The sequence below is a fragment of the Amphiprion ocellaris genome, chromosome 5, assembly GCF_022539595.1.
Source record: "Amphiprion ocellaris isolate individual 3 ecotype Okinawa chromosome 5, ASM2253959v1, whole genome shotgun sequence".
Classification (NCBI taxonomy): Eukaryota; Metazoa; Chordata; class Actinopteri; family Pomacentridae; genus Amphiprion; species Amphiprion ocellaris.
Window position 1 is genome coordinate 34,117,797 of NC_072770.1, and position 22,343 is coordinate 34,140,139.

A 22,343-nucleotide genomic window follows, 5' to 3' on the forward strand; every position below is an offset into this window, starting at 1 on the left:
GCAACTTAAAAATCGAATATATACAGAAAAAAATAGTTTTCTGACCCACTGAACTTTGCTCTGCAGTCGCCATGCTGCACACATACATTGTCCAAGCTGCAACAAGTCTCAGCCCAGAGGAGTCCAAGTTAAATCCCAGACTAATTCTCAGAATAAGCACATTAGCAGAGATATTAGTAGCCTCATCACCCTCCTGCTGTGTGATGAGCTGAATGTTATTCCACATGCTGGATTTTATTTATTTATTTTTGCAGTGTCTGTGCCTCTGGTAGTTCAGATCGCTCCAACAGGAAAACACACTGTTGGCAAATGTTACATCAGTAGAGACAAAACATCCTAATGGCACCCTAATAGGCATTTGTTTCTACAGCAACTGTTTTATCATCTGCTCAATACCAAGTTAAGTGTAATGGAGACATATTAGCCTTTGGCAGATCAGTATGGTTGTATTGTTTGAGGAGTCACAGTAGATTTTAAATTTGCTTGGAGCTGCTGTGTGAAGCTTTAGATACTGTGGGTTCAAGCTGTTTGTAACAGACATTGCAACATGTATTCACATTTAAATACTTTACAAATCAGTCTTTAAAAGTAGGAAGGCCCAGTGATACAGTTCTCAGTTCTCACTGTTGCCTCACAGATAGGAGGTCCTGGGTTGGGTGGGGTCTTTCTGTTTGGAGCTTGCATGTTCTCTCTGGGCCTGTGTGGGTTTTGTGAAGGCGCTAGGGGCTCCGGCTTCCTCCCACAGCCCAAAGACATGCGTGGTATATTATCTGACGTTTTCGAATTGGCTGTAGGTGTGAGAGCGTGTGCGTCTGTCTCTTTGTGTTAGCCCTGTGATGAGCTAGCCACCTGTCCAGGATGTACCCCAGCTTTTGCCTCATGTCAGCTGGGACAGGCTCCAGCACACCTGCAAACCTCCACAGGACAAATAAGGTATCATGAATGGGTAGATGTTTAAAAGAAAAGCCTAAACAAATGTCCAAGAACCTGGATCAAGAATGGTTGGACTAAAATTTTAGAGCCATACAACCCCTACTAACTTTCATATTCTGTACTAGATTAATGACAGTTTCTATTTCCTCTGGATTCATCTCTGAGAAATTCATCTGTTTTACACCTCAGCATGACTGCTATTCTTTCCATTGTTTATATTCGTGTGTGTGTCTGTGACTGTGTGACACATGACTAGTGAAACAAGTCATCCTATGTTCTGTGTAAAGCCCACACACTGGCAGTGGTGATACGCACAGTGGTGTGGGTGGACACACTGTCATAAGACAGCTGGTGAGCCATATAACTATATAACTCGAGGATTTTGCTTCACAGGTGAGGAATCAGTTGAAAAATATCCAAACTTCCCTGGAAACCAGGGCAGTAACACAACTTCACTTCAGGTTGCAATAATATGCTTGCTTACTGGACGTTGTGAAACACAGGCAGCTGCTTGAGTTCAAAACAAGCAGCAAGTGTCTTGAACTCTACTTTAGAACAACAGCAGGAAGACGATTGCCCTTCTTGGCACAAAAACAGGCAGAATTTCGTCATTTTAGCTTCTGTGTTGTGATTGGAGGATTTTAAGTGCAGGTCCTAACTCCCCTCGCTCTAGCACCAAATTTCCATAATATATCTGAAATAAATAAAACATTTATATAGTTAATGTATATGTTTTGCAATCCTGTAGAATTGCCCGTAGTCTGATAGCTTTTGGTCATTACAGTAATGTGCAAATTTCGTTAGAGGAAGTTGCTCAGTGCGCGCGTAACTGCGCAGTGAATCATGCGCTGAATCATGGCACGGCACATCATAACGCGCAATATCATATCAGGTGAAGCCCGATTCCAATAACAAGCCGATTTTTATGCCTGCTGTAATTCACATGAGCTTCAAAGTTCAGTCCAGAGACGGACAGAGAGAGAGTGAGCTTAGGAGGGACAGAGGGAAAGGAGGCAGACGATTTCTGTGCAGTTCAAACCTCTTGTGATTTTTCACCCAGGCTGGAATAAAAATAACTTTTGGGGGGAAATCTATGTGCATCCCTGGTAAGTCTGAAACTACTCGACTTTTACTGGCACTTACAAGCTGCAGAATGTTTTTTGGAATGCGCAACTGTTATATCAGTTCATTTTATTGTCCGGCTGTTGTTAAATAATATGCATGTTTTTGAATGTGCCAAAAGCGTAAAAGCTCGCATGTGTGATCCAGCAGCGGTTCAACAGGTGGTTCTCTCCGCACCGACTTGTAATATTTCGCATGAGAGCCATTATTCATTTGGATAGACAGGTTTCATCAGGTCGCAGCAGGGCACAAGAAAAGCAAGATTCAGCTCCATACCTGCTCTTTTGTAATGAAATCAGACAGGCAATGATTATTACTGATAATCATGTTGTGCAAATTACGGTTGGAGGAATATCCTGCCCTTCTCGTGTCTGATAAGTGAGCTGCGGAGACGCACAAAACGCGTCGCAGGTTTATTTCTGCTACTCATCCTGTTATTCTCGGTGAATTTGGTGACTAATAAGGGTCCCTAAATATTTGTGTTGCGGAGGCAGTTATTGTATAAACACATAGGCTTTACATGCAACGAGACAAGGGTGATTCACGAAGCCTTCTTTCAACTGAAAGCCAAAGTGATTTACGCAAGTGAGAAATCTTTACTAACCGTGGAGCCGCAATTAAAGTTTATATGAGAGGCTGTAAAATGGAAAGGTCAGCAAGGATACAGGTGGTTTACTTTGCATTTGATAATGTAAAGCAGATATTAGGTTTAAATGTGGCATACAAAACTACTTTGTGCAGCTTCTGTTGCAGCAGTTTGATCCAAAACACAGATTCTATTGCGCCCTGAAGCTGCAAGGTTTTCTGATAAATCCTCCAAGTGGAGCCTGTAGCCACAGAGCAGCGCCACAGTTCATTATCTGCTCCCAGTGCCATTGGTCTATCTGTCAGATTGAGGCTGTAAACACGAGGGCGACCCGACAGCCGAGTGTTTAGGGTGAATCCCTGGACGCAGATGCCCTGAACAGCGCGCAGTTGCGCTCTGGCACACCATTTGTTGCATGTCACCCCCTGCTCTCCTCACCATGTTCACTGTCTCTTTCACATACAGGCTCAGAAAATGCCCCCAAAAGAAATATTAAAGAAATGTAAACATGGGTGCTGACGGGAATAAAGAAGTCTTCATTCTTTCAGGCTTTATGTAATAATATTAAACCATGGTGACAGAATGACTCATTTTCTGAGGACGCGCCAGTGAAACCTTTCAGCACCCACTACTGTTATGTTTTTACCCACTAAACACTAAACACTTGTGAGCCTGGTGGTGTTTTTTTTTTTTTTTTTTTTTTTATAAATCTTTTCTCATCCTGCATGTGTGTCATCGGTGAGTAAGCAGACCAGACACAGATATACACAACAGAAAAAAGAGACGGAAAAAGAGACTGAAATGTAATGTCTAACATGGACTCTTTAGAAGTAACAGCCTTGAACCAATGGAAAATACAAATATTAAGATTCCTTAGCTCTACACCGAAATGTAAAGATCTATAATTTCAGGATTCCAGTGTTGGAAATTGTTAGTATCAACTTGTTTTCCCACTTGTTTCGTCAATTTGAGTGCAATTTCACATCCCTACCGGCAAAACTTTACATGATAATTCCATTTTTACAAGTCCAACTATTGCTATATAATGAGCATTGGAGGGCTATAATGGCAAAATAACATGTCAACTTAGACTTTAATCATAGAAAGACCAGCTATGTATAGGCATACCACCTGCAACCGTGACAACTGGTATATTTCAGACTCCTCTCCTAAAAATCAATGACCCAGCAGTTAAGGTAGGTGTTTTTGCAACAGCATTGACACATTTTAATACGAGACATCCCGCTGTGCTTTTCACATCGAAATGTGTTATCAAATATAGGCTTTTTATAAGCCCAAAGGCATGGATTTCAGCATGCTGCACAGGCAGAATATTAGTGGGTGCTTTCCGCCAGTGTCACAGTTTGTCTGCTGCTGTGTAGCTGATGGGATTTGCAGCTCTCCCCTTGTGTAAGTGTTAAAGAAAGCCAGCTGGACAGTGAAAGAAAAGGAGGGAGGAAGATTTTAGACTGTATTCAAACCAAAAAGGTAGAAGGATCACAGGAAATGTTGACTTTTTTTTTTGAATAGTAGCACTTGTGCTCAGACTGCATCTGCTCTTTTTTCTTTAGTTTATCTCCCTTCCATCTGTTTTCTTAAACATTGCCTCCAGACATGGTTTAATACTCTTCTTTGAATTATAATTGGTGTATAATATGGTTTTCTATGAAGAAACTGGTAAGAAACCCACTCGTAGTTTACTGAAGGGTAATCTGTCGTGTTATTTGTGTTTTTCAGATGTTAACAGTTTGGATTTATGACAAAATGAACAACAGATCAAGGATACACTGACTGGCACTAATGAAGGAATACAATTTTCAACTTACAAGTCCACTTATCATCATGCTTTAAGTGTTAGACTCACACTGAGCACCCTTGGGAAAGAGACTGATTAAAACCTAAGCGTGTTATGATCTTCTGGATCAGACACACTGGCCAAAGGCTCTGCATGATGTGAAGGGACCCTGCAGTGTCCGTCTCACCTAACATGATGGAATCTGGTCTGCCACCTTCCACAGACCCTCTACACATCGACAGCAACAACTACGTCAACGACAGCAACAACAGCTGGAGCAGCCTCCCTGATGGTGACTCACTAAGGAACAATCAGACCCTGACCCTTAGCGACCACATCCACAACGCCCTGCTGGGGGTCTTTCTGGGACTCCTTTCACTCCTAACCATCATAATGAACCTTCTCGTACTTTATGCCGTGAAGAAAGAGAAGAGCCTCCACACTGTGGGGAACCTCTACATTGTCAGCCTGTCGGTGGCAGATCTGATTGTAGGGTCCACAGTTATGCCTTTGAACTTGGTGTATTTGTTGGAGGATGAATGGAAGCTTGGACGGGCTGTCTGCCAGTTCTGGCTGATAATGGACTATGTGGCAAGCACAGCCTCAATTTTTAGCTTGTTTATACTGTGTTTGGATCGTTACCGCTCCGTCAGACAGCCGCTTAAATACCTGAAATATCGAACACGGGGAAAAGCTAGTGTGATGATTTGTGGAGCCTGGCTGCTGTCGATGATGTGGATTATTCCTATTTTGGGATGGAGATCTTTCACACATGTAGACCTTAAACCTGAGGAGGAGAATAAGTGTGACACAGACTTTCGTTTTGTCACTTGGTTTAAGGTTATTACAGCAGTTTTCAACTTCTACGTGCCCTTGATTTTGATGCTGTGGTTTTACACACATATCTACTTTGCAGTACGGCAACATCTAAGGGACAGAGAGAGAATCATTCATCCAACAGATTCATTTGCGGAAAATGAGAACGGACGAAATGCTCAAAGCCCTGAGAAAAATGACTCCAAATCACCAAAGAGGGAAAGTGAAGTTCCAATGAAACTATCTAAAAAACATCGACTGCTGGACCAGAACACCTTAGATCAGACATATTCCCTTGAAGAAGCTGAGAAAACCAAAACTGCTGCGTCGAGAGCTCACCGAAAAATTGGTGTTAAGTGCCAACAGACATCATTGCTTACGATGACAACAAAACGACTCAGGAGGGCACGAAAGGATAAAAGCTGCTCCTTGTCACCTGAGGAGAGGCAGCCAGACACTGAAAATCCCTTGAATCAACCATCGGTGCCACAGGATGCAGTTTGCTCAGGGCCAAACAATGAGAACAAACTTCAAGCATCTTTAAATGAATGTCACATCACAGTGCCAAACTCGGTGAGCAGAGTCTGTGACATCAGTCAGGTAACAGAAGTGCAGAGATACACATCTGTGCTCTACAACAACTATGACCCCAGTCAAGCGCTACCCTGGTCTGAGGAAGGCGTTGAAGACGCCACATTAGATCCAGATAACGCAGTGACTCTGAGACAGGCGTGGCAAAGGTTTATTGACCAATCACGCCAGCGTATCCGAAGTCTGAGGATCCACAAAGAGCACAAAGCAGCCAAACAGTTAGGCTTCATAATCGCCGTTTTCTTGTTGTGTTGGATTCCGTACTTTATAGCTTTCATGGTCATGGCATTCTGCAGAGAGTGTGTGCACCATGATCTCCACATGTTCACCATCTGGCTAGGTTACATGAATTCCACTCTCAACCCTTTCATATACCCACTCTGTAACGGAAACTTTAAACGGGTCTTTAAAAATATTCTCAAGATTCGTCTGTGACAGGCAGAGCAAAGAACAAAATCCTCGGTGTCTAAATGGTACCAGTACAGACACATAAGAAGGGGGAGACAGTAGAATTCTTCAAGTGTCTTAGCTTCTTGACTTCTAACAGGTTGCTGGCTGCTCATTTAAGCGACCGTTAGTTTTTTTTTTTTTTTTTGAGCCACGTACTGGTGCTGTTTGGATTGTGCTTTTTCAGAAACAATACAATGATACCTTTAAAATAAAGTCATGTACATGCATTATGGCCTTATAGTTCTGCTGTCGTAAGCTTATCCTTTTGGATATAGGCAAAAATTACGCATATAGGTGTGGATGTTCACCCTTGTTAGCTTTCTAAGTGTAGATAAAACCATATACAGACTGGTGACAAATTGTAGGAAAAGAGTGAACCCTTGACCCCTAAAATGAGGGGATCTGGTGGCTCTGTTAAGCCTTAGAGGGTATTTTTCTGGCAAGTTTTGGGTCCACTTGACCCCTTAATGTGAGGGGTCACTGCAAAGAAAAAGTTGTTCTGAGAATGGTGTTCTGTCATTGTAGAATCAATGCCAAAGCACATTTAAAATGTCCTGGTGCATCTTGTAAACCAACATATGACTAAGATGTTAAATCTATGGTTGTAAGGTTTTTTTTCTCCTTTTTCATCCGTCTATGTATTTCAAGTGTGAATTATTTCTTGTACATGTCAAATTTTATTTTTGTACCCTCCAGCACTTTTGACTTGAACTCAAGTTGAGGATAATGTCTCAGTGTAATGTTATTTATTTTGTCTATGTTATGCTAATAATAAAATGTGTCTAGAGCCAGAGGCATCTGAACTCGAAAGAATTTGATCTCTCACCCTCGGAAACAGGAGCATGAATTTAGTGTTTTTGCCATGGCTCTGGCCCAGGGTGGGAAAGAAAACTATGTCCATAATGTGTTTTTAAAGAAAATATTTGTATTTATTTATTTTTTTGCACTATGACTGTAACAAATAAAACAACATGAAAATTATAAGGGGAAAAGGATTTTAAAAATAACAAGCACTGCTATACTTTTGTTAAAGATTCTGTTCTTTGTCACATTGTTTTGTTTTTCATTATTAAAACAGGATTATGAAAACAGGATATGGGACATGAGTCGTCCTTTCTAGTGTCAGTCCAGGAAAAACACAAGTCTTGGCCTGTGTCTGGTGAGCTGTTTCAGGGAGGTCTCAGCTGAGCTTTGTTCAAATTCCCCTTTATATTGCCCCTGTTTTCAGGGATTTTAAACTTGCCAGTTTAAATGATTTCACCGCGTAAGTAACACATTACAAACATCCTGTTATCACTGAAAACCAATGGAGATCTATCCTGGTTCTGCCTTTTGTGTGTAGTCATCTGTTTACTGTCATCTTGTAGAATGTGCAAGTATATGAGCAAAGATATGAAGAAAAACTATTAATGGAGCAAATAACTTATCAATTTATAGCTTTCCATTTCCTTCTATGCACTAACTAAATATTAGTAGTTTGTTAGAATCACATATTTTCACTCTGTCAACAAAAAACACTTGTGTGACCAATTGCAGTAAATATTTCTATCAACTAAATCTTTTTTCAGTTTTATGACGTGATACAGGCACATCTTCTCATGTCACTGGCCAAAGAGTGCCAAATGTTTTTCCTCACTGCTGTGGTAAAACAGCCATAACTCTGGATCTAGTGTACTACATTTGTATTGATAAAACATTTTGTAACACACTCACAATTACACCCATCATGCTCTAGAGACAAAGCATCACATAACAATTACACTCACCGCCCACTTTATTACTTACACCTGTAGACACAAATAGCTAATCAACCAATAACATGGCTGCATTTAGACAAGTAGACGTGGTCAAGACAACTCACTGAAGTTCAAACCGAGCATCAGAATGGGGAAGGGGATTGAAGTGACTTTGAACGTGGCATGGTTGTTGGTGCCAGACGGCTGGTCTGAGTATTTCAGAAACTGCTGATCTACTGGGATTTTCACACACAACCATCTAGGGTTTACAGAGAATGGTTCGAAAAAGACAAAATATCCAGTGAGCAGTAGTTGTGTGGATGAACATACCTTGTTGATGTGAGACGTCAGAGAAGAATGGGCAGAATACCATCTCTAAACACACAACACGTCCAGCCTTGAAGAAGATGGGCTACAGCAGCTGAAGACCACACCGGGTGCCATTCCTGTCAGCTAAGAACAGGAAAACTGAGGTTAAAATTCACACAGGCTCACCAAAACTGGACAACAGAAGATTGGAAAAACGTTGCCTAGTCTGATGAGTCTCCATTTCAGCTGCAACTTTCAGATGGTCAGAATTTGATGTAAACAAGATGGAAGCATGGATCCATTCTGCCTTGTATCAACGGTTCAGGCTGCTGGTGGTGGTGTAGTGGTGTGGGGGATATTTTCTTGGCACACTTTGGCCCCTTAGTACCAATTACGGATTGTTTATAAGCCACAGCCTACTTGAATACTGTTGCGAACCATGTCCATCTCTTTATGACCACAGTGTACCATCTTCTGATGGCTACTTCCAGCAGGATAATCCACCATGTCACAAAGCTCAAATCATCTCTTTCTCGTTTCTTGAACACGAAAGTGAGTTCACTGTACTCCAACGGCCTCCAGTGACCAGATCCCAATCTAATAGAGCACCTTTGGGATGTGGTGGAACAGGAGATTCACATCATGGATGTGCAGCTGACAAATCTGCAGCTACTGTGTGCTGCAGTCATGTCAATATGGACCAAAATCTCTGAGGAATGTTTCCAACACCTTGTTGAAAGTATTCGACGAAGAATTAAGGGAGTTCTGAAGGCAAAAAAGGGGTTCAACCTTTTATTACCAAGGTGTACCTAATAAAGTGGCCAGCAAGTGTATATCTTCCAGGCAAAAAGATTAAGCCTAATTTGAATATTACTGAGAACTAACATTTAACTATTCACATAACAGCAATTCAAACAATGTGTTCATATTCTCATAAAGTTTGTCATGTCCAATAAATGGCATTTTTCTCAGGTCAGAGGCGTATCACTGTATTACAATTTTGAGTAAGTCAATCATTGTGTCTGAAGATAAACTGCCGACAAAATCTACAACAATCCAGAAACTCATATGAGTTCCTGCAGCCATTGAACTTTGGCACGTTGAGTCACTACACTTAATGTTCTGATGCATTTCACATATCAAAATTTCACATTTTCCAGACTTAAATTTCTACTTCTAGCTAGATTTGTCAGATCACAATTGACATCTTCATGCACAGAGCTACATGCTTATTATGTAAATGAATGCTTTAAAAATACAACTGGTAAAATATGTTACATCCTGAATATTTATCTATGTTATGTGTTGCCAACTAAGGTTATAGCTCTGTAGTTCATAAAATTCAGAGAGCAACATGGAACAGCAACATTTGTGTTCAAAGAATACTGGTGCTACCTAATCATATTGAATGAATAGTCCTATAATATTGTCCCACCACAATGTTTAGTCTGCTCCACAAATGAGAACTAAAAATGAGCTTAAAAAAGTCAAATATTTAAATGTCTACTGCATCCGTGCAGCCTTGTTATTCAGTGTCAGTAAGAAAAAGGATCAGTGCAGCTATAAAGTGTAGTTTCCTCACACTGTAAAAGATAGTCTATTTACTTTTTTCATAGCTACATCACTCATTAACGCGTAGACAAGCTTAATATATGGTTATATGTATATGTGCAATTAAAAGATACTGCTGCATTTTCCTTCAAATTAACTTGGTAGTGGGTTTGACAGCTGTGGCACGTGGAGCAGAGCTGTTTTGCAGACTGAGACATACAGGCATAGAGGCAGCTCTGCGTAGGAGGTGCATATAGTCGCGCAACATACTTCATACGTCAAGCTCACTCTAGCTGTGGCAAACATTTTGCTGAGTGCCTGCTCCAGCGCTAGAAATTGTTAAAAATCAATTTCCATATTTTTTCACACTGCATAAGGACTCAGGCAAATCAAACAAATCAGAGGGGGGCTGGAACCAACCAGGAAGAGGTGATTGTGTGAAAAATCATGTGTGTGATTGCTCAAAGAAATGGAACCAGTGTTACGCTGGCATTCAGGAAAAACAGTGACATTTAAGAAATGTTTTGCAAAGAAAAACTGCTTTATCTTACACTGCGGTATCATTACTGATTATTATATGCCACTGAAGGTTCTGGTGTTTGTGTGTTTTATAATTTATGTTTTGCAGCAGTGAGTCCCTCAGTTTTATTACTGGCAACAGAAAGGAAAAGTCTTGGCCTCTAATGATCCACTGACAGTCTTATAATAACAATTCTCCTTTAGATAAAGGCTACCAACGACTATGCACTGTTTAAGGAACAGTGCTCACAGAACACTAAATGGGCATATGCAGTGTGTCTTATTGTGTAATAATGAATCTCTTGATGAAAGTCAGATGATGATGAATACGTTTTAGGCAGGTGTACCTAATCAACATGCGACTGAATGTATGCACTTACACTGCATGCTACATACACTGCTGTGTGGGGGCCCAGGGGCAAAAGCATGATACTGAAAATAAAGCAACATCTTCGTCCTTTGCTCTGAAATAAAGAAAACTCCTCTTAAATACCTGGTATCATAGTCCTTAGTTGTGTTAATCTGATTAATTTGCTGAGTTTTACTTCACTTACAAATTTGCAACATCTGACTACAGTATTTTTAATTAACACTGTAACACTATGATTGTCACAGTGCAGGACCCAGTTGATTGTTTTACTTTAGTGGCACAAATTTGCAAAAAAAAAAAAAAAAAAAAAAAAACTAATGTAATGAAATTATAATAAATCAAGTGACATGCTGTTAATATGTATTTCTTGTTCACTTTGCACAATTAGTGATCTAACGTTGGGGTATATACCTTTATGTTTGTTCTGAAGTAGGTTAACATTGCCAGGCCCCATCAACATACTGCGCTAAGCTTTAAAAGCTGTCATCCTCCATCCTTACAACCTTGATGTAACATGTCTGAGCTGCCATTAGATGATATCAATGAGAAAAGTGGCACAATTATGAGTTTTCATAGTAGAAACACAGACAGGAAAGAGCTCTATAGTGGTCATTACCTCGGAAAGAGTAAAAACATTACAAGCCCGCTGACAGTAGACAGATACTTAAGTGTGGGTTGAAAGGAAGGTAAGCATTCTGTTAGCTGTACAAATATAGCTTTCAGACAACAATCTGTCAAAACTAGGATCCACGGTATTATAAGAAAAAAAGTGGAAGTATGACCTATATACCCGAGAAAAACAATAAAGTTCATCGTAAAAAAATCTTACTTGATGTGCTAAAAGTGTCAAAGTCAATAACTGATTAACATCACTGACGGTCAGTTTAGTACAGGACTTGGCAAATGATTTTTTTATACTTTACATTTTATAATACAAACACCAAGGACTGATGTGAATATTGTTCTTACATCAATCCCTATTACTTTCACTACATGTTGTAGCTTAGACATGTAGAACAAAGTGGCCATAAGGGTTCCAGCTCTTGGCTTGAAATGCCACCTCACTCAAATAAAGCAGAACTTGACTTACAATTTAAACTACTATTTCTGTATTAAGAGAAGTTGCAAAGCAGTATATATCTTCAGTGCTGGTATTCAGTCAGTTTTAGCAAGTGACTAAGGGAGGACCTCTTTCTTACTTTATGGATGAACTGGATACATTATTTTCCATGTTTGCCTATAGCCGAGGTGCTAATCAATTAGACAACTGCACAGTGTGATGCATTCAGTGCACAACAAGCTGTCTCTTTACATTCCTGTGTGAAAGTGGTATATGTCATGGATTTATGAGATTCATCCCGAAGGATAACTGAACTTTTTTGAAGAATGTCAAATTCATTTTTCCTGTGATAATTTAATATCTGGAGTGGACTGCATGGTGCATGGTTCACTGCCAGGGAATGACAAATGTATACCATACCCCAGCAGTGAATTTAGCTGCAAAACTGCATATATATATATATATATATATATATATATATATATATATATATATATATATATATATATATATACTGATTTAGAAGTAAATACCCTCAGATTAAAGCTGAAAGTCTGCACTTGAGGCACATTTTGATTCTTTCATTTCAAATCCACTGTGGTGGTGTATAGAGCCCAAATGCTGAAAACTGTGTCAATGTCCAAATATTTATGAACCTGATTGTATTTCAGCAATTCATATGCTACATTTGCTGAATAAATAAATTGAAATACGTCTATAAAGGATTGATAGATTATCAGTTGGTTGATTTTTGTCTCCAATATTTAGAAATTTTCCAGTTACCTGCAATGTATTTTTTAAAAAATCATTCTTGATTACTATTTATTAATTAATTACAAAAATTGCCATTTTGGCTGACCTGTCCAGGCTGTCCCCTGCCTTCGCCTTAAGTCAGCTGATACAGGCTCCAGCCCCCCACGACCCTGAGGATTAAGTGGTGTATAGATGATGAAGGGATGCTATTTTGGCTCTCATGCATCTGAGTCTCTATCAGTAGTCACCACTGTGTGATCTTGAACAATGTCCGTCCCACAGTGCTATCAAATTCATCACATGAGACAAACAACAGTATATACACACTGATGGATGATGGTGAAACACTGCCTTTTAGTTAAATATGCACAAAACAAACAAAGGCATTTCAACAAAGTTTTATGTTAGTGTTTGTGTTATTTCAAATTCTGACATCAAGATTTTATTTTTACTGCAAATGTTTATCAGTTACACATATTGGTTTTCCTGATTACTAATAATCAGTCTCAATATCAGCCAAGAAAACATCATGTCAATTAACCCCTAATGTCTATTTGTTTTATTTATATGGCATTGAAGAATGAATAATAATTGAGCAACTCACATTTTCTAGACCCCCTTCCACTGTATCTAAATTACAGTTGAACAGATTTGTTGCCTTGCCTCATATAACCCGTTACTCACAGCATGTGCCTGACCTGAAAATGGCCCAGCTGAGATTGGGTACAGTACATTCACTGTGCAGGTGCATCTAGACTCCATTAGGCAAACTGAGTGGTAAATCAGTTTCAAAGCATTTCATTTTGTCCTTTCCATGCAATAGTCCATTATTGCCTATGCTACTTGAAAGTGTCTAAAGTACAAGTTGCGGGGTAGTTCGAGGACTTGTTCTCCCTTTGGAATAATTATGCTACTGCTGCTGCTATTTAGAGTTCAAGTAAGTTAACTCTAGCCAGCTAAATGATTATGATTAGTGATCATGCTGAACACAAGTACTTGTACTACAAGTAAAATCACAGAAAAGGCTTATCATCGCAGGCTGTCGTGGCAGGGCAAACCATTGAGTGCTCTCCACTAGCATGTCCTTAGTAAATCTTTCTGGAAATTTGGATTTTTATCAAGAAGCTAGCCATTACAGAAACTCTTTCCAGCACTTTAACATTGTGCATTTATTTACGTGTTATTTATTTGGGTACAGGGCACAGTTTTTAGGAACAGAACTAATAAAAAAAAAAACAGATATAGTAGAGCGTTAATAAACTCCCTTTAAAAAAAAATCAGCAGTGTATTTTTGGGGCCGTGGACATATTACTATAGCCCCCCCTCTTAGTTGCAAAAATAAAATTACCTGCTTATAAGAGTAGATCTAAAAACCAACATAGATGTGCTCCTGCACTTGAATTGAAGACGCTTTTCCCCGGTAGTATTATTTAGAGACGGCCCCTAACTTATTGTCGCATGGTACCGTGCCCAGATGAAGCCAATTCCAGACTTTCCGGTTATCAGTTTAGTGAAAATTAGCTCGTAGCGTCTTTCTTAAGCTCACAGAGTGTGTAGCTTTACCTGTTTCACCACTGTTTTGTTTCGTTTGTGACTTCGCCTGCTGAAACCGGTGCTAAGTGCTCAACTCGCTAACATACGTTACTTCCCGGTGGCTGCTGCAGCCTCACATCTTTGTCGCCGTCAGTTCTCCCCCGAAATGAAAAGAAACGGCGCCTACAGGTTTTTGTCAGTATTCTCCTGTTTCGTCGTTTGTGTGTTCTTGTTTTTGTTTTGGTTCTTTATATTTTACTCAATGGTGCTTGCGCCATAAAGCGCAGAAACTGTAGCGGCTAAGCTAATGCTACTTACCCAGAGTGCTTTGCTTTATTGACAAGTTCCGCGATCACATGATCAGCTTCACCAGGAAGTAAGAATTTATGGTGAGTGCACAGGTCCTGTTACAGTTTGACATGTAAACTCGTGTTTGCGTTGTGAAAAGCTAACAGGAATTATCTGGTTTGTAATGGGTTTGTGTTTCATTTTTTAATTTAATTCCTTTCGAGATTTTCGCCGTGTTTGAAACGTTAAAACGGAATAAGCTGCTGTTTTGCATTGTGGTGTCTGTGTTGATGGAACTTCACTTAACAGCACTGAACTGTCTCATGCTTAACACCAAAAAAACTGTTTTTATGATGTTCACCAAAAAACTGTGAAACATATTACTGAAAAATCTGAGTGTGGAAGGCTCACCAAGCGACCAGTGACACAAAGCAGGTCCTCTGTGTTCTTAGATGGGAAATAATTGGAGGTAACTCACTTTAATTATCTTGGGGTTGTGTTGGACTCCAACCTCAATTAAAAAAAAAAACAAAAAAAACACACACATCAAAAAGGTAACCAATATAATTAAATTTAACTTAAAAATTTTTAAACAAATTCAGCCTTTTATAACAACAGAAGCTGCTAAATCCTACCTTCACTGCATGATCCTTTCTCGTATTGAATACTGCTTTACAACCTGGTCGTTTGCTAGTGTCACTGCTCTAAAACACATTGAACTGCTTTACAAAAAAGCCATTAAGGTGTTTGACAAAAAGCTGCAGTCATTTCATTATTGTTTAACCTTAAAGAGATATTAATTTCTATGCTTTGAGAGTTTTAAATCATTTAAAATTGCTTCTTTAATCTATAAGTCTGTGAATGGGATGGCTCCACCGCCCTTGGGAGATTTTATCAAAAAGAAAAATGGTATTGGTAGTTCAAGGTCAGCCACAAGGAGTGATTGTGAAGTAAAATTTAGAAAGTCCTACTTTGGAATACTTTACCTATAGCTATCAGAGAAAGCTCCACTTTTGTCAGTTTTAAGAGACAGTATAAGACTTGGCTGATTGACAATCAAACATGTGAACATTGAGGAATTTAGGCACTTTAAATTCAGGAACTTTAAAATCAGATATTTTAAAAACAGATTTTTTTTAACTATATACACTTTATGACAGACTATGCTTTGAATGCACTTTTCTGAAATAGTAGTACTTTAGTGTAGTTTTAACCCAATCAGTGTTAATTGTCGTTGTCTATGTTTTTCTATACTGTCTTTTATACATCTGTAATATTTATCTTTTATTTTTTTTCCTTTTATGTGTGGGACAACAGATGGAAATTAGCCTTTTGCTAAATCCGGTGTATTTACAGCAACCTTGTGGAAACTATTATGAGATTGTATGTTCATTAATATGGTAATTTCCTTTAAAGAGCTGAAAGTCCTAAATTTTCTACAATTTCCATGAAAGGATTTGAAATATCTATCGCCATTCTATTTTATTACTTTTTTAAATCACAGATTATTGCAGATGGTGACTAGGGCTGGTAGGATCATAAATTTTAGTGGACAATCATTTGTGATGCAAATAACTGCGATTGATGATTTAGTTGTCTTTTTCTGTTCATTTTGTGTCCCTGTTAGTTTTAGATTAGTGGTATTAGCACAATTGACTGCTACTTTTTTTTTTTTTTACTGTAAACCTGACAAATTGCCTCCTTATCGGACTCTCCTTTTTTTTTTTTATTTGGCTTCAAACCAAAATGTGCCCACAGCAGTGTTGTGTGGTGTTTGGCTTTACAACTAAATCCATGATGTTAATGTCCGCTGATGCTCAACAAAATGCAGTCAGTCAGGTGTTAGAGGTTAAACGCCTCTGGATAAACAGTTTGTGCCATTTAGACATAGCAGAAGAAGGGCATGCAAAGGAGAAAATATCGTGGAATTCATGATTGACATATAACATTGATCAGCTCAATTCTGTAAGCTCAACAGAATTAATTACTACATAGGTGGAGGTGGTTTGGGATCGTCCACTAATACAGGGCTCCTGTCAACATGTGAAAGTGTCCCAAGTGGCTCCCAATGAGCAGCCTTGCACCTTGCATGGCTGCTGCCACCATTGGTGTGGCTGTGTGTGTGAGGCACAACTGTAAAATGACCTGCTAAGGTCAAAAATCACTATATCAGTACATTTACAGTTTCATTTCACAAACCATTTTTTCCAAAGTGACATACATGTGAGAGTCGATACAAGAGGCAGGTAAGCAGGGCAACACTAGGAGTCGTCCTCATTGGACAACTGCACCCTGACCAGGATTTGAACTGGCGATCTCTTGTGCCAAAGTCAGGGCTGTTAGTCTCTGAGCTATCCTGCAGTTTTAATGCATTTACAGTGTTATCACTGTTTGTGTTAAACCGCAGAACTTGGCTGTGCAGCCTGTCAGTGAAGTTGTGATGGCATCTGACATCAGTGAAGCATCGCCGTCGTCTGCCGACCTCAAGCTGCAGTTTGCTCCCTTCAGCAGTGCTCTGGAGGCAGGCTTCTGGCATCAGCTTACTCAGAAAAAACTCAATGACTACAGATTGGATGAGAGCCCTAAATGTATCAAAGGATACTACTACAATGGTGAGATGTGTGGTCAGATGGTGTCATCACTATGTAGTGCAGTTTTTACTGACAAACCAAGACTTTATCTAGTGGAAATGTTTTCTTTAAAAGTTTTTTCCACATTTCTATCTGATAGGTGACCCGGTTGGTTTGCCTACTCGCCTGAATTTGGAGTTCAGTGCATTTGATGTGTAAGTATGATGCAGTATGTTGTGCATGCAAACATTACCCTGATCCTACGTCATTTTCTTTTCTCCCTCTACATGCAAACTAAATCTAAGGTCAAGTTAGACATTTACACTAAACTCACAGAGGTCAGAAAATACAGATTGGGGTGATTTAAATTAAATGAATCTCCACAGTGATCAGTAACCTGCGTGTTTTAAAAGAACACTAGACAATAATGTTACTGTGGCAAGTATCTAAGCCACTAAAAAGAATGCATTATAGAGACGTACAGGCAGTTATGATATTTGTTTGCTTTTTCAGCTTTTGGACAGATCTTCTAAACACAGAGAAATTTTCATTGTTATGGGAAAATGAATTTAAAGTTTCAGCCAGGTCACTTCAGGATTCAACTAAATGTGGATCCACTCAAGCAGAAGACCATTTGGAAGTCTTTTTTTTTAATTTATTTTTTTTTAAAGTAAATGTGTCTGCTTTGCCAAAATATTCTTATCACAAGGTTCCCATTCTTAGTTTGTTTTTTCCATAGCTTTTATCTTGTGGCCCTTCATCAGAGATAACGCAGCTGTAGCAGGGACAGTTTATTTCCGGCTGTGTAAGGACAAGAACTAACCTCTATGCATAAACAGTTTTCTGATGATCACCGTGTTAACCTAATACATTGTAAATGTACAGTTTAATGATTTTTGTTGTTAGTGATGGTCCAACCCCAGCCCGTTGCTCTCCAGCTGTTGGAACACTGTACAACACCAACACACTTGATTCCTTCAAGATCATAGATAAGAAGGCTCTGCTGGAAAAAGAGGCCAGGGAGGTAAGAGATATCAAAAAGGAATTTTCTTAGACACAAATGCTTACTCACATACAAACACCTATTGAAGAATGTCTGTTAAATAGACATTAGTCACTAAATTGTGCAACCAAGTATTAGATAACTGAATGACTGCAATTTTCCATCTCCTCTTGTATAGATATGGGATTCTATACAGTCTGGGGCTGCGTGGAAGGACCCATCGACCCTCTGCAGATTCATTCTACTGACCTTTGCAGTGCGTATAAATAGCACCAAGCAAATGCGTCGGTTTATATATTAATGAAATTGTGTGTGATTATCTTTCTGTTTTTTGTTCGGAGTGTTTTTATTGTTTTAATTTTTTATTTATTTGTTGCAGGATTTGAAGAAGTACCATTTCTACTACTGGTTCTGCTTCCCTGCACTTTGTTTCCCAGAGGGAATAAAGATTGTCCAACCGCCGTCTCTCCTAGAACAAATTTTCTCAGCAAAACAGGTAGGCTTTTTAAAATTTTATTTATTGATTTTGTTTTTCATTTTACACCACAAAACAACAACCAATAAAAGCCAACAAAACATAACCAGCCAAGCCAAAATACAAAAGAAAGAAGAAAACAGGTACGGTGTAATCAATACAAACATCGATTCCTCCTTCCTTCCTCCATAATGTACGTAATAGAGTAGCAATAAAAGAGGATAGAAACAAAGAAAGAAAACAAGAATACATACAAATAAAAGCCAGAAGCAAGGCAAAGGTTTCAGTGCAAGAAATAGACATACTAACAGAATAAAGTATATGCAGTACACTAGGCTATGCTTTTACATAATGAAGAATTATACTATACTACTACTATACTATACTTATCTTTTTTTGGTTTACTCCAGCCTTAAATTTTTGGCTTTTTAAAGGTTATTATATCGTGCAAGAAGCAGAATAATTAGTTTTGGATCACACCTTTTCTCCTGCATTGTGTCACTTCTTCCTCTTCTGAACTGATTGGTTTTAGTCAAGAGTTAGCAAAATATCAGCGAATTTATCAAATGATGATGCTCTGTAAAAATTCAAGACTTAAAATTAACTTTCAGACTTGTTAAATGCTTATCACTGTTTTCTATGAGAAGTTGTATATTTGCTCAAGAATTATACTAAAAGATTATTCTGAATTCTATTTAAATTTCTTCTTTTCCAAGACAGAAAACCATTTTCTATAAATCTACCTGTTGTTAGAGTAGAATGAATTTTTTACTTTGAGGCAACTGTCTCTATAAAAGACTGTGGTTTATATTTTGATGTGGTCTTGATTGATCGACTGTATCTAGTTAGGGAAAGTTAAGTTACAATTAAGTCTGTCTTTACTTGAAGATGTTGTACCATGCTTTTAAAAAAAATATTGCCTTACGAAGAAAATTTAAACACATTTTTTAAAATTTTATCTGATAAGCATTTCCCCAGCCAGATGATCTTGATAATGTAACTAACAATACTATACACTGAATTAATCATATTCAGCCAATTAGAAGAGCAATCTATCTTGTGAGTGTGTATTAACACTTATGTCCAAGAGGTTATCTGACTCAGTACAGCCTGTTCTATGAATATTGCTCTCTAATTGCTTCTGTTTCAGATCGCAGCCCTGCAGGAGGCCTATGACAGCCTGTGCATGAAGAGGGGGACCACTGCACTTCCTTACTTCCTCATGAAATACACAGATGACACTGTTGAGTTGGCTTCACTTGGGGACGGGGAGACATTTTTCACTGATACTATGATGGTAGTCAAATTTATGTAGTTATATGATTATTTATGTTTTTTTTAATGTGCGTGTGTGTGTGTGTACAGCATTGTTGCACTTCCATTAATTAATTAATTAGTTACAAAATATGTGCGAAAAGTTTCTAAACTATTTACAGATCTTTTTTTTTTTCTTATGTGGAAGACCCACTTTCTTATGTTCAAATCAGATCATTACTGTAGATTTACTGGCTGTTTATCTCATACACGCACTCACAGTTTGACAATGTAAACACACCTCGTTTGGTTTTTCTAGGTCACTGTGGGTGTCTATGATCCGTGTACTCTGTCTCAACATCCGGGCTGGCCTCTGAGGAATTTATTGGTCCTCTTAGCAAACCAATGGTAAGCCATTCTTCCATGTTTGTGGACATAGGTGTGTATATGTTTATGGCTGTGTCCGTTCTTGGAAATAATGAGGAAGTTCTGTGGAGGTACTGTAGGTCGTCACTGTGAAACTGCGAATTTCACAAACACATGCTATGTGGTAAATTTCACTATGACTGTCTTTTTTTTCCAGCTCAAACTGAGTATTAAGGCACACAATGAAAAACAGGAAATCCTTGTTAAACTAATTTCCTGACCCTGAAGTTTCAGGACACAAGCCTTTGTGTTATTATGGATAGTGACATTAACTGCCAACAAATTATGGCATTACTTGAAAAGATGTGTATCATTATGAAACATCATTATGAAATATCTAAACACAACACTTTTCAGTCGCACTCAGACTGAAAAATAATTTGGCTGCTGCTTACTTCAAGTGGTGTCATAAGAATTTAGCAAGGATGAAATAAACTTGATTAATTACACTTGTTCCTAGACAACAGCCCTTGCTTACAGAGGCATGAATACTGCTGTTAAAAGTATTTGTTTGTTTATGAAGCTGTACTCGACGTGTAAATCTCTGTAAATTATCAGGGCACTTTGCTTCAGATCTTCACTCTCCTTCCAAGTGATCACATGTTGTTTTTTGTGAAATGGACCATGCATAGTCTGAGTGAAATACAATAGCTGGTTTGTTAATCCATGCCAAACCCATCGGTGTAGCACACAACACACAATAGGTGTCGTCTATGGACAACACAGGCTATATTGTGTAAACACACACATGGCATGGCATGTATTGGCAGGATCTTGAAACTCCAGAATTTTTAACCAGCCACTGAATTCTGTATTTCTCAACTAATTGTAGATATTCAATAGTAATATTTTAAAATACTTCAGGTGGCTAATGATCTTAAAATGTGTGTCTTTCTGTCTTAGCCACTATCCTTTTGTGGTCTGAACTGGCTTTATTATGATATATGGACGCTGACAGAGGAGTTTGAAAGCAGGATGATAGGAAAAAACAGTATATCACTCCCAGTTTAAAATGTCTCTGGTGTTGACTTTAAGGTATGACATACAAATACATCACTGAGCTTCTTGTTTTTTGAATGAGAATAACATATTTCATTGCATTAAGACATGGCGTCTCATAAACTGAAAAACTAACCACCTCAAGTTGTTCTAGATATAATGGTGGTGTCTGGAAGTGTGGGTGTGCTTTTTTAGGGGAGATAAATATTTACTTAAATATTTACAGAAGAAATATTTTAGTACACCCGAGGGGAGTAGGTTCAAGTTGTTAGATTTATTACTTGATATTTTGTCCAAGAATTCTGATGTAAACGTATTCAAATATTTACGTCTAGATGAAAAGCTTACTGCAGATGCTACAGGTGTCATTTGGGACATTTTAACCTCATGTCAGCTGGTGTTGTTATTATACCACATGCAGGAGCTTTGTTGCTTTAATGAAATTAACATAGAAACTGCTATTTAAATTTACCATGGCTTGAAGTATTCCAGTAGAATAATAAAAAGAATATTTTTGTCCCCAGATAACACATGGGAGATGAACACAATATGTATAAATGAAGGGATATAGTTAGCTTTTGACTATGGACATGCTTATCTATTGTGCCTAAAATAGTTTTGTTCTGTTTATAACAAAATTAGAAAACCTCTTGCTTACAGATACCATTTATTCTTAATTTTAAACTGAATTTAGCTTCAAGAGTTTCCTCTCATGTCATGTCTATATCTATATACACTCACTGGCCACTTTATTAGGTACACTTTCCTAGTTAAAGGTTGGACGCCCTTTTGCCTTCAGAACTGCCTTAATTCTTCATAGCAAACTTTCAACGAGGTGTTGGAAAGATTCCTGACAGATTTGGTCCATATTGACATGATAGCATCACGCAGTTGCTGCAGATTTGTTGTCTGCACATCCATGATGCGGATCTCTCATTCCACCACATCCCAACGGTTCTACTGGAGTGAGATCTGGTGACTGTAGAGGTCATTGGAGTACAGTGACTCATTGTCATGTTCAATAAACCAGTCTGAGATTATTTGAGCTTTGTGACATGGTGCATTATCCTGATGGAAGTAAACATCAGATGGTTCACTGTGGTCATAAAGGGATGGACATGGTTAGCAACTGCCCCGATAGCTCAACAGGTTGAGCGGGCAATCCCTTTAACAGGGGCTATGGTCCCAGACACACCGGCCTTGG

General features: G+C 38.6%; 2 protein-coding genes and 1 long non-coding RNA gene across 9 annotated transcripts in view; 2 read left to right on the forward strand and 1 right to left on the reverse strand.

The window, feature by feature from the left end:
• Positions 1 to 8,503, reverse strand: part of LOC118469716 (uncharacterized) — a 112,981-nt gene extending 104,478 nt beyond the window's left edge. The window contains exon 1 of the long non-coding RNA XR_008601681.1: positions 8,360 to 8,503. This is a non-coding gene — a long non-coding RNA (uncharacterized LOC118469716). The remainder of the gene's footprint in view (positions 1 to 8,359) is intronic.
• On the forward strand, positions 1,754 to 7,387 carry hrh1 (histamine receptor H1). The gene is made up of 2 exons (XM_023261706.3): positions 1,754 to 2,039; positions 4,379 to 7,387. The coding sequence occupies exon 2, from the start codon at positions 4,629 to 4,631 to the stop codon at positions 6,276 to 6,278; it is 1,650 nt and encodes a 549-aa protein (XP_023117474.2). The 5' UTR covers positions 1,754 to 2,039; positions 4,379 to 4,628; the 3' UTR covers positions 6,279 to 7,387.
• Positions 8,504 to 14,041: 5,538 nt separating the features above from the next.
• atg7 (ATG7 autophagy related 7 homolog (S. cerevisiae)) overlaps positions 14,042 to 22,343 on the forward strand; it is a 71,528-nt gene continuing 63,226 nt past the window's right edge. For 4 of the 7 annotated variants that reach the window (XR_008601679.1, XR_008601680.1, XM_023261703.3 and 1 more), the window contains exons 1-8: positions 14,042 to 14,513; positions 16,820 to 17,024; positions 17,143 to 17,197; positions 17,889 to 18,006; positions 18,164 to 18,241; positions 18,365 to 18,481; positions 19,611 to 19,757; positions 20,034 to 20,122. Coding sequence is in view for 5 of the 7 variants with exons in the window: in XM_023261703.3 (XP_023117471.2) it covers positions 14,511 to 14,513; positions 16,820 to 17,024; positions 17,143 to 17,197; positions 17,889 to 18,006; positions 18,164 to 18,241; positions 18,365 to 18,481; positions 19,611 to 19,757; positions 20,034 to 20,122 (812 nt within the window). In the remaining 2 variants the exon portion in view is untranslated. Of the gene's footprint in view, positions 14,514 to 14,567; positions 14,590 to 16,819; positions 17,025 to 17,142; positions 17,198 to 17,888; positions 18,007 to 18,163; positions 18,242 to 18,364; positions 18,482 to 19,610; positions 19,758 to 20,033; positions 20,123 to 22,343 lie in introns of those variants that run through there. The other 3 variants (XM_023261704.3, XM_035944187.2, XM_035944186.2) reach the window with 3 other exon arrangements.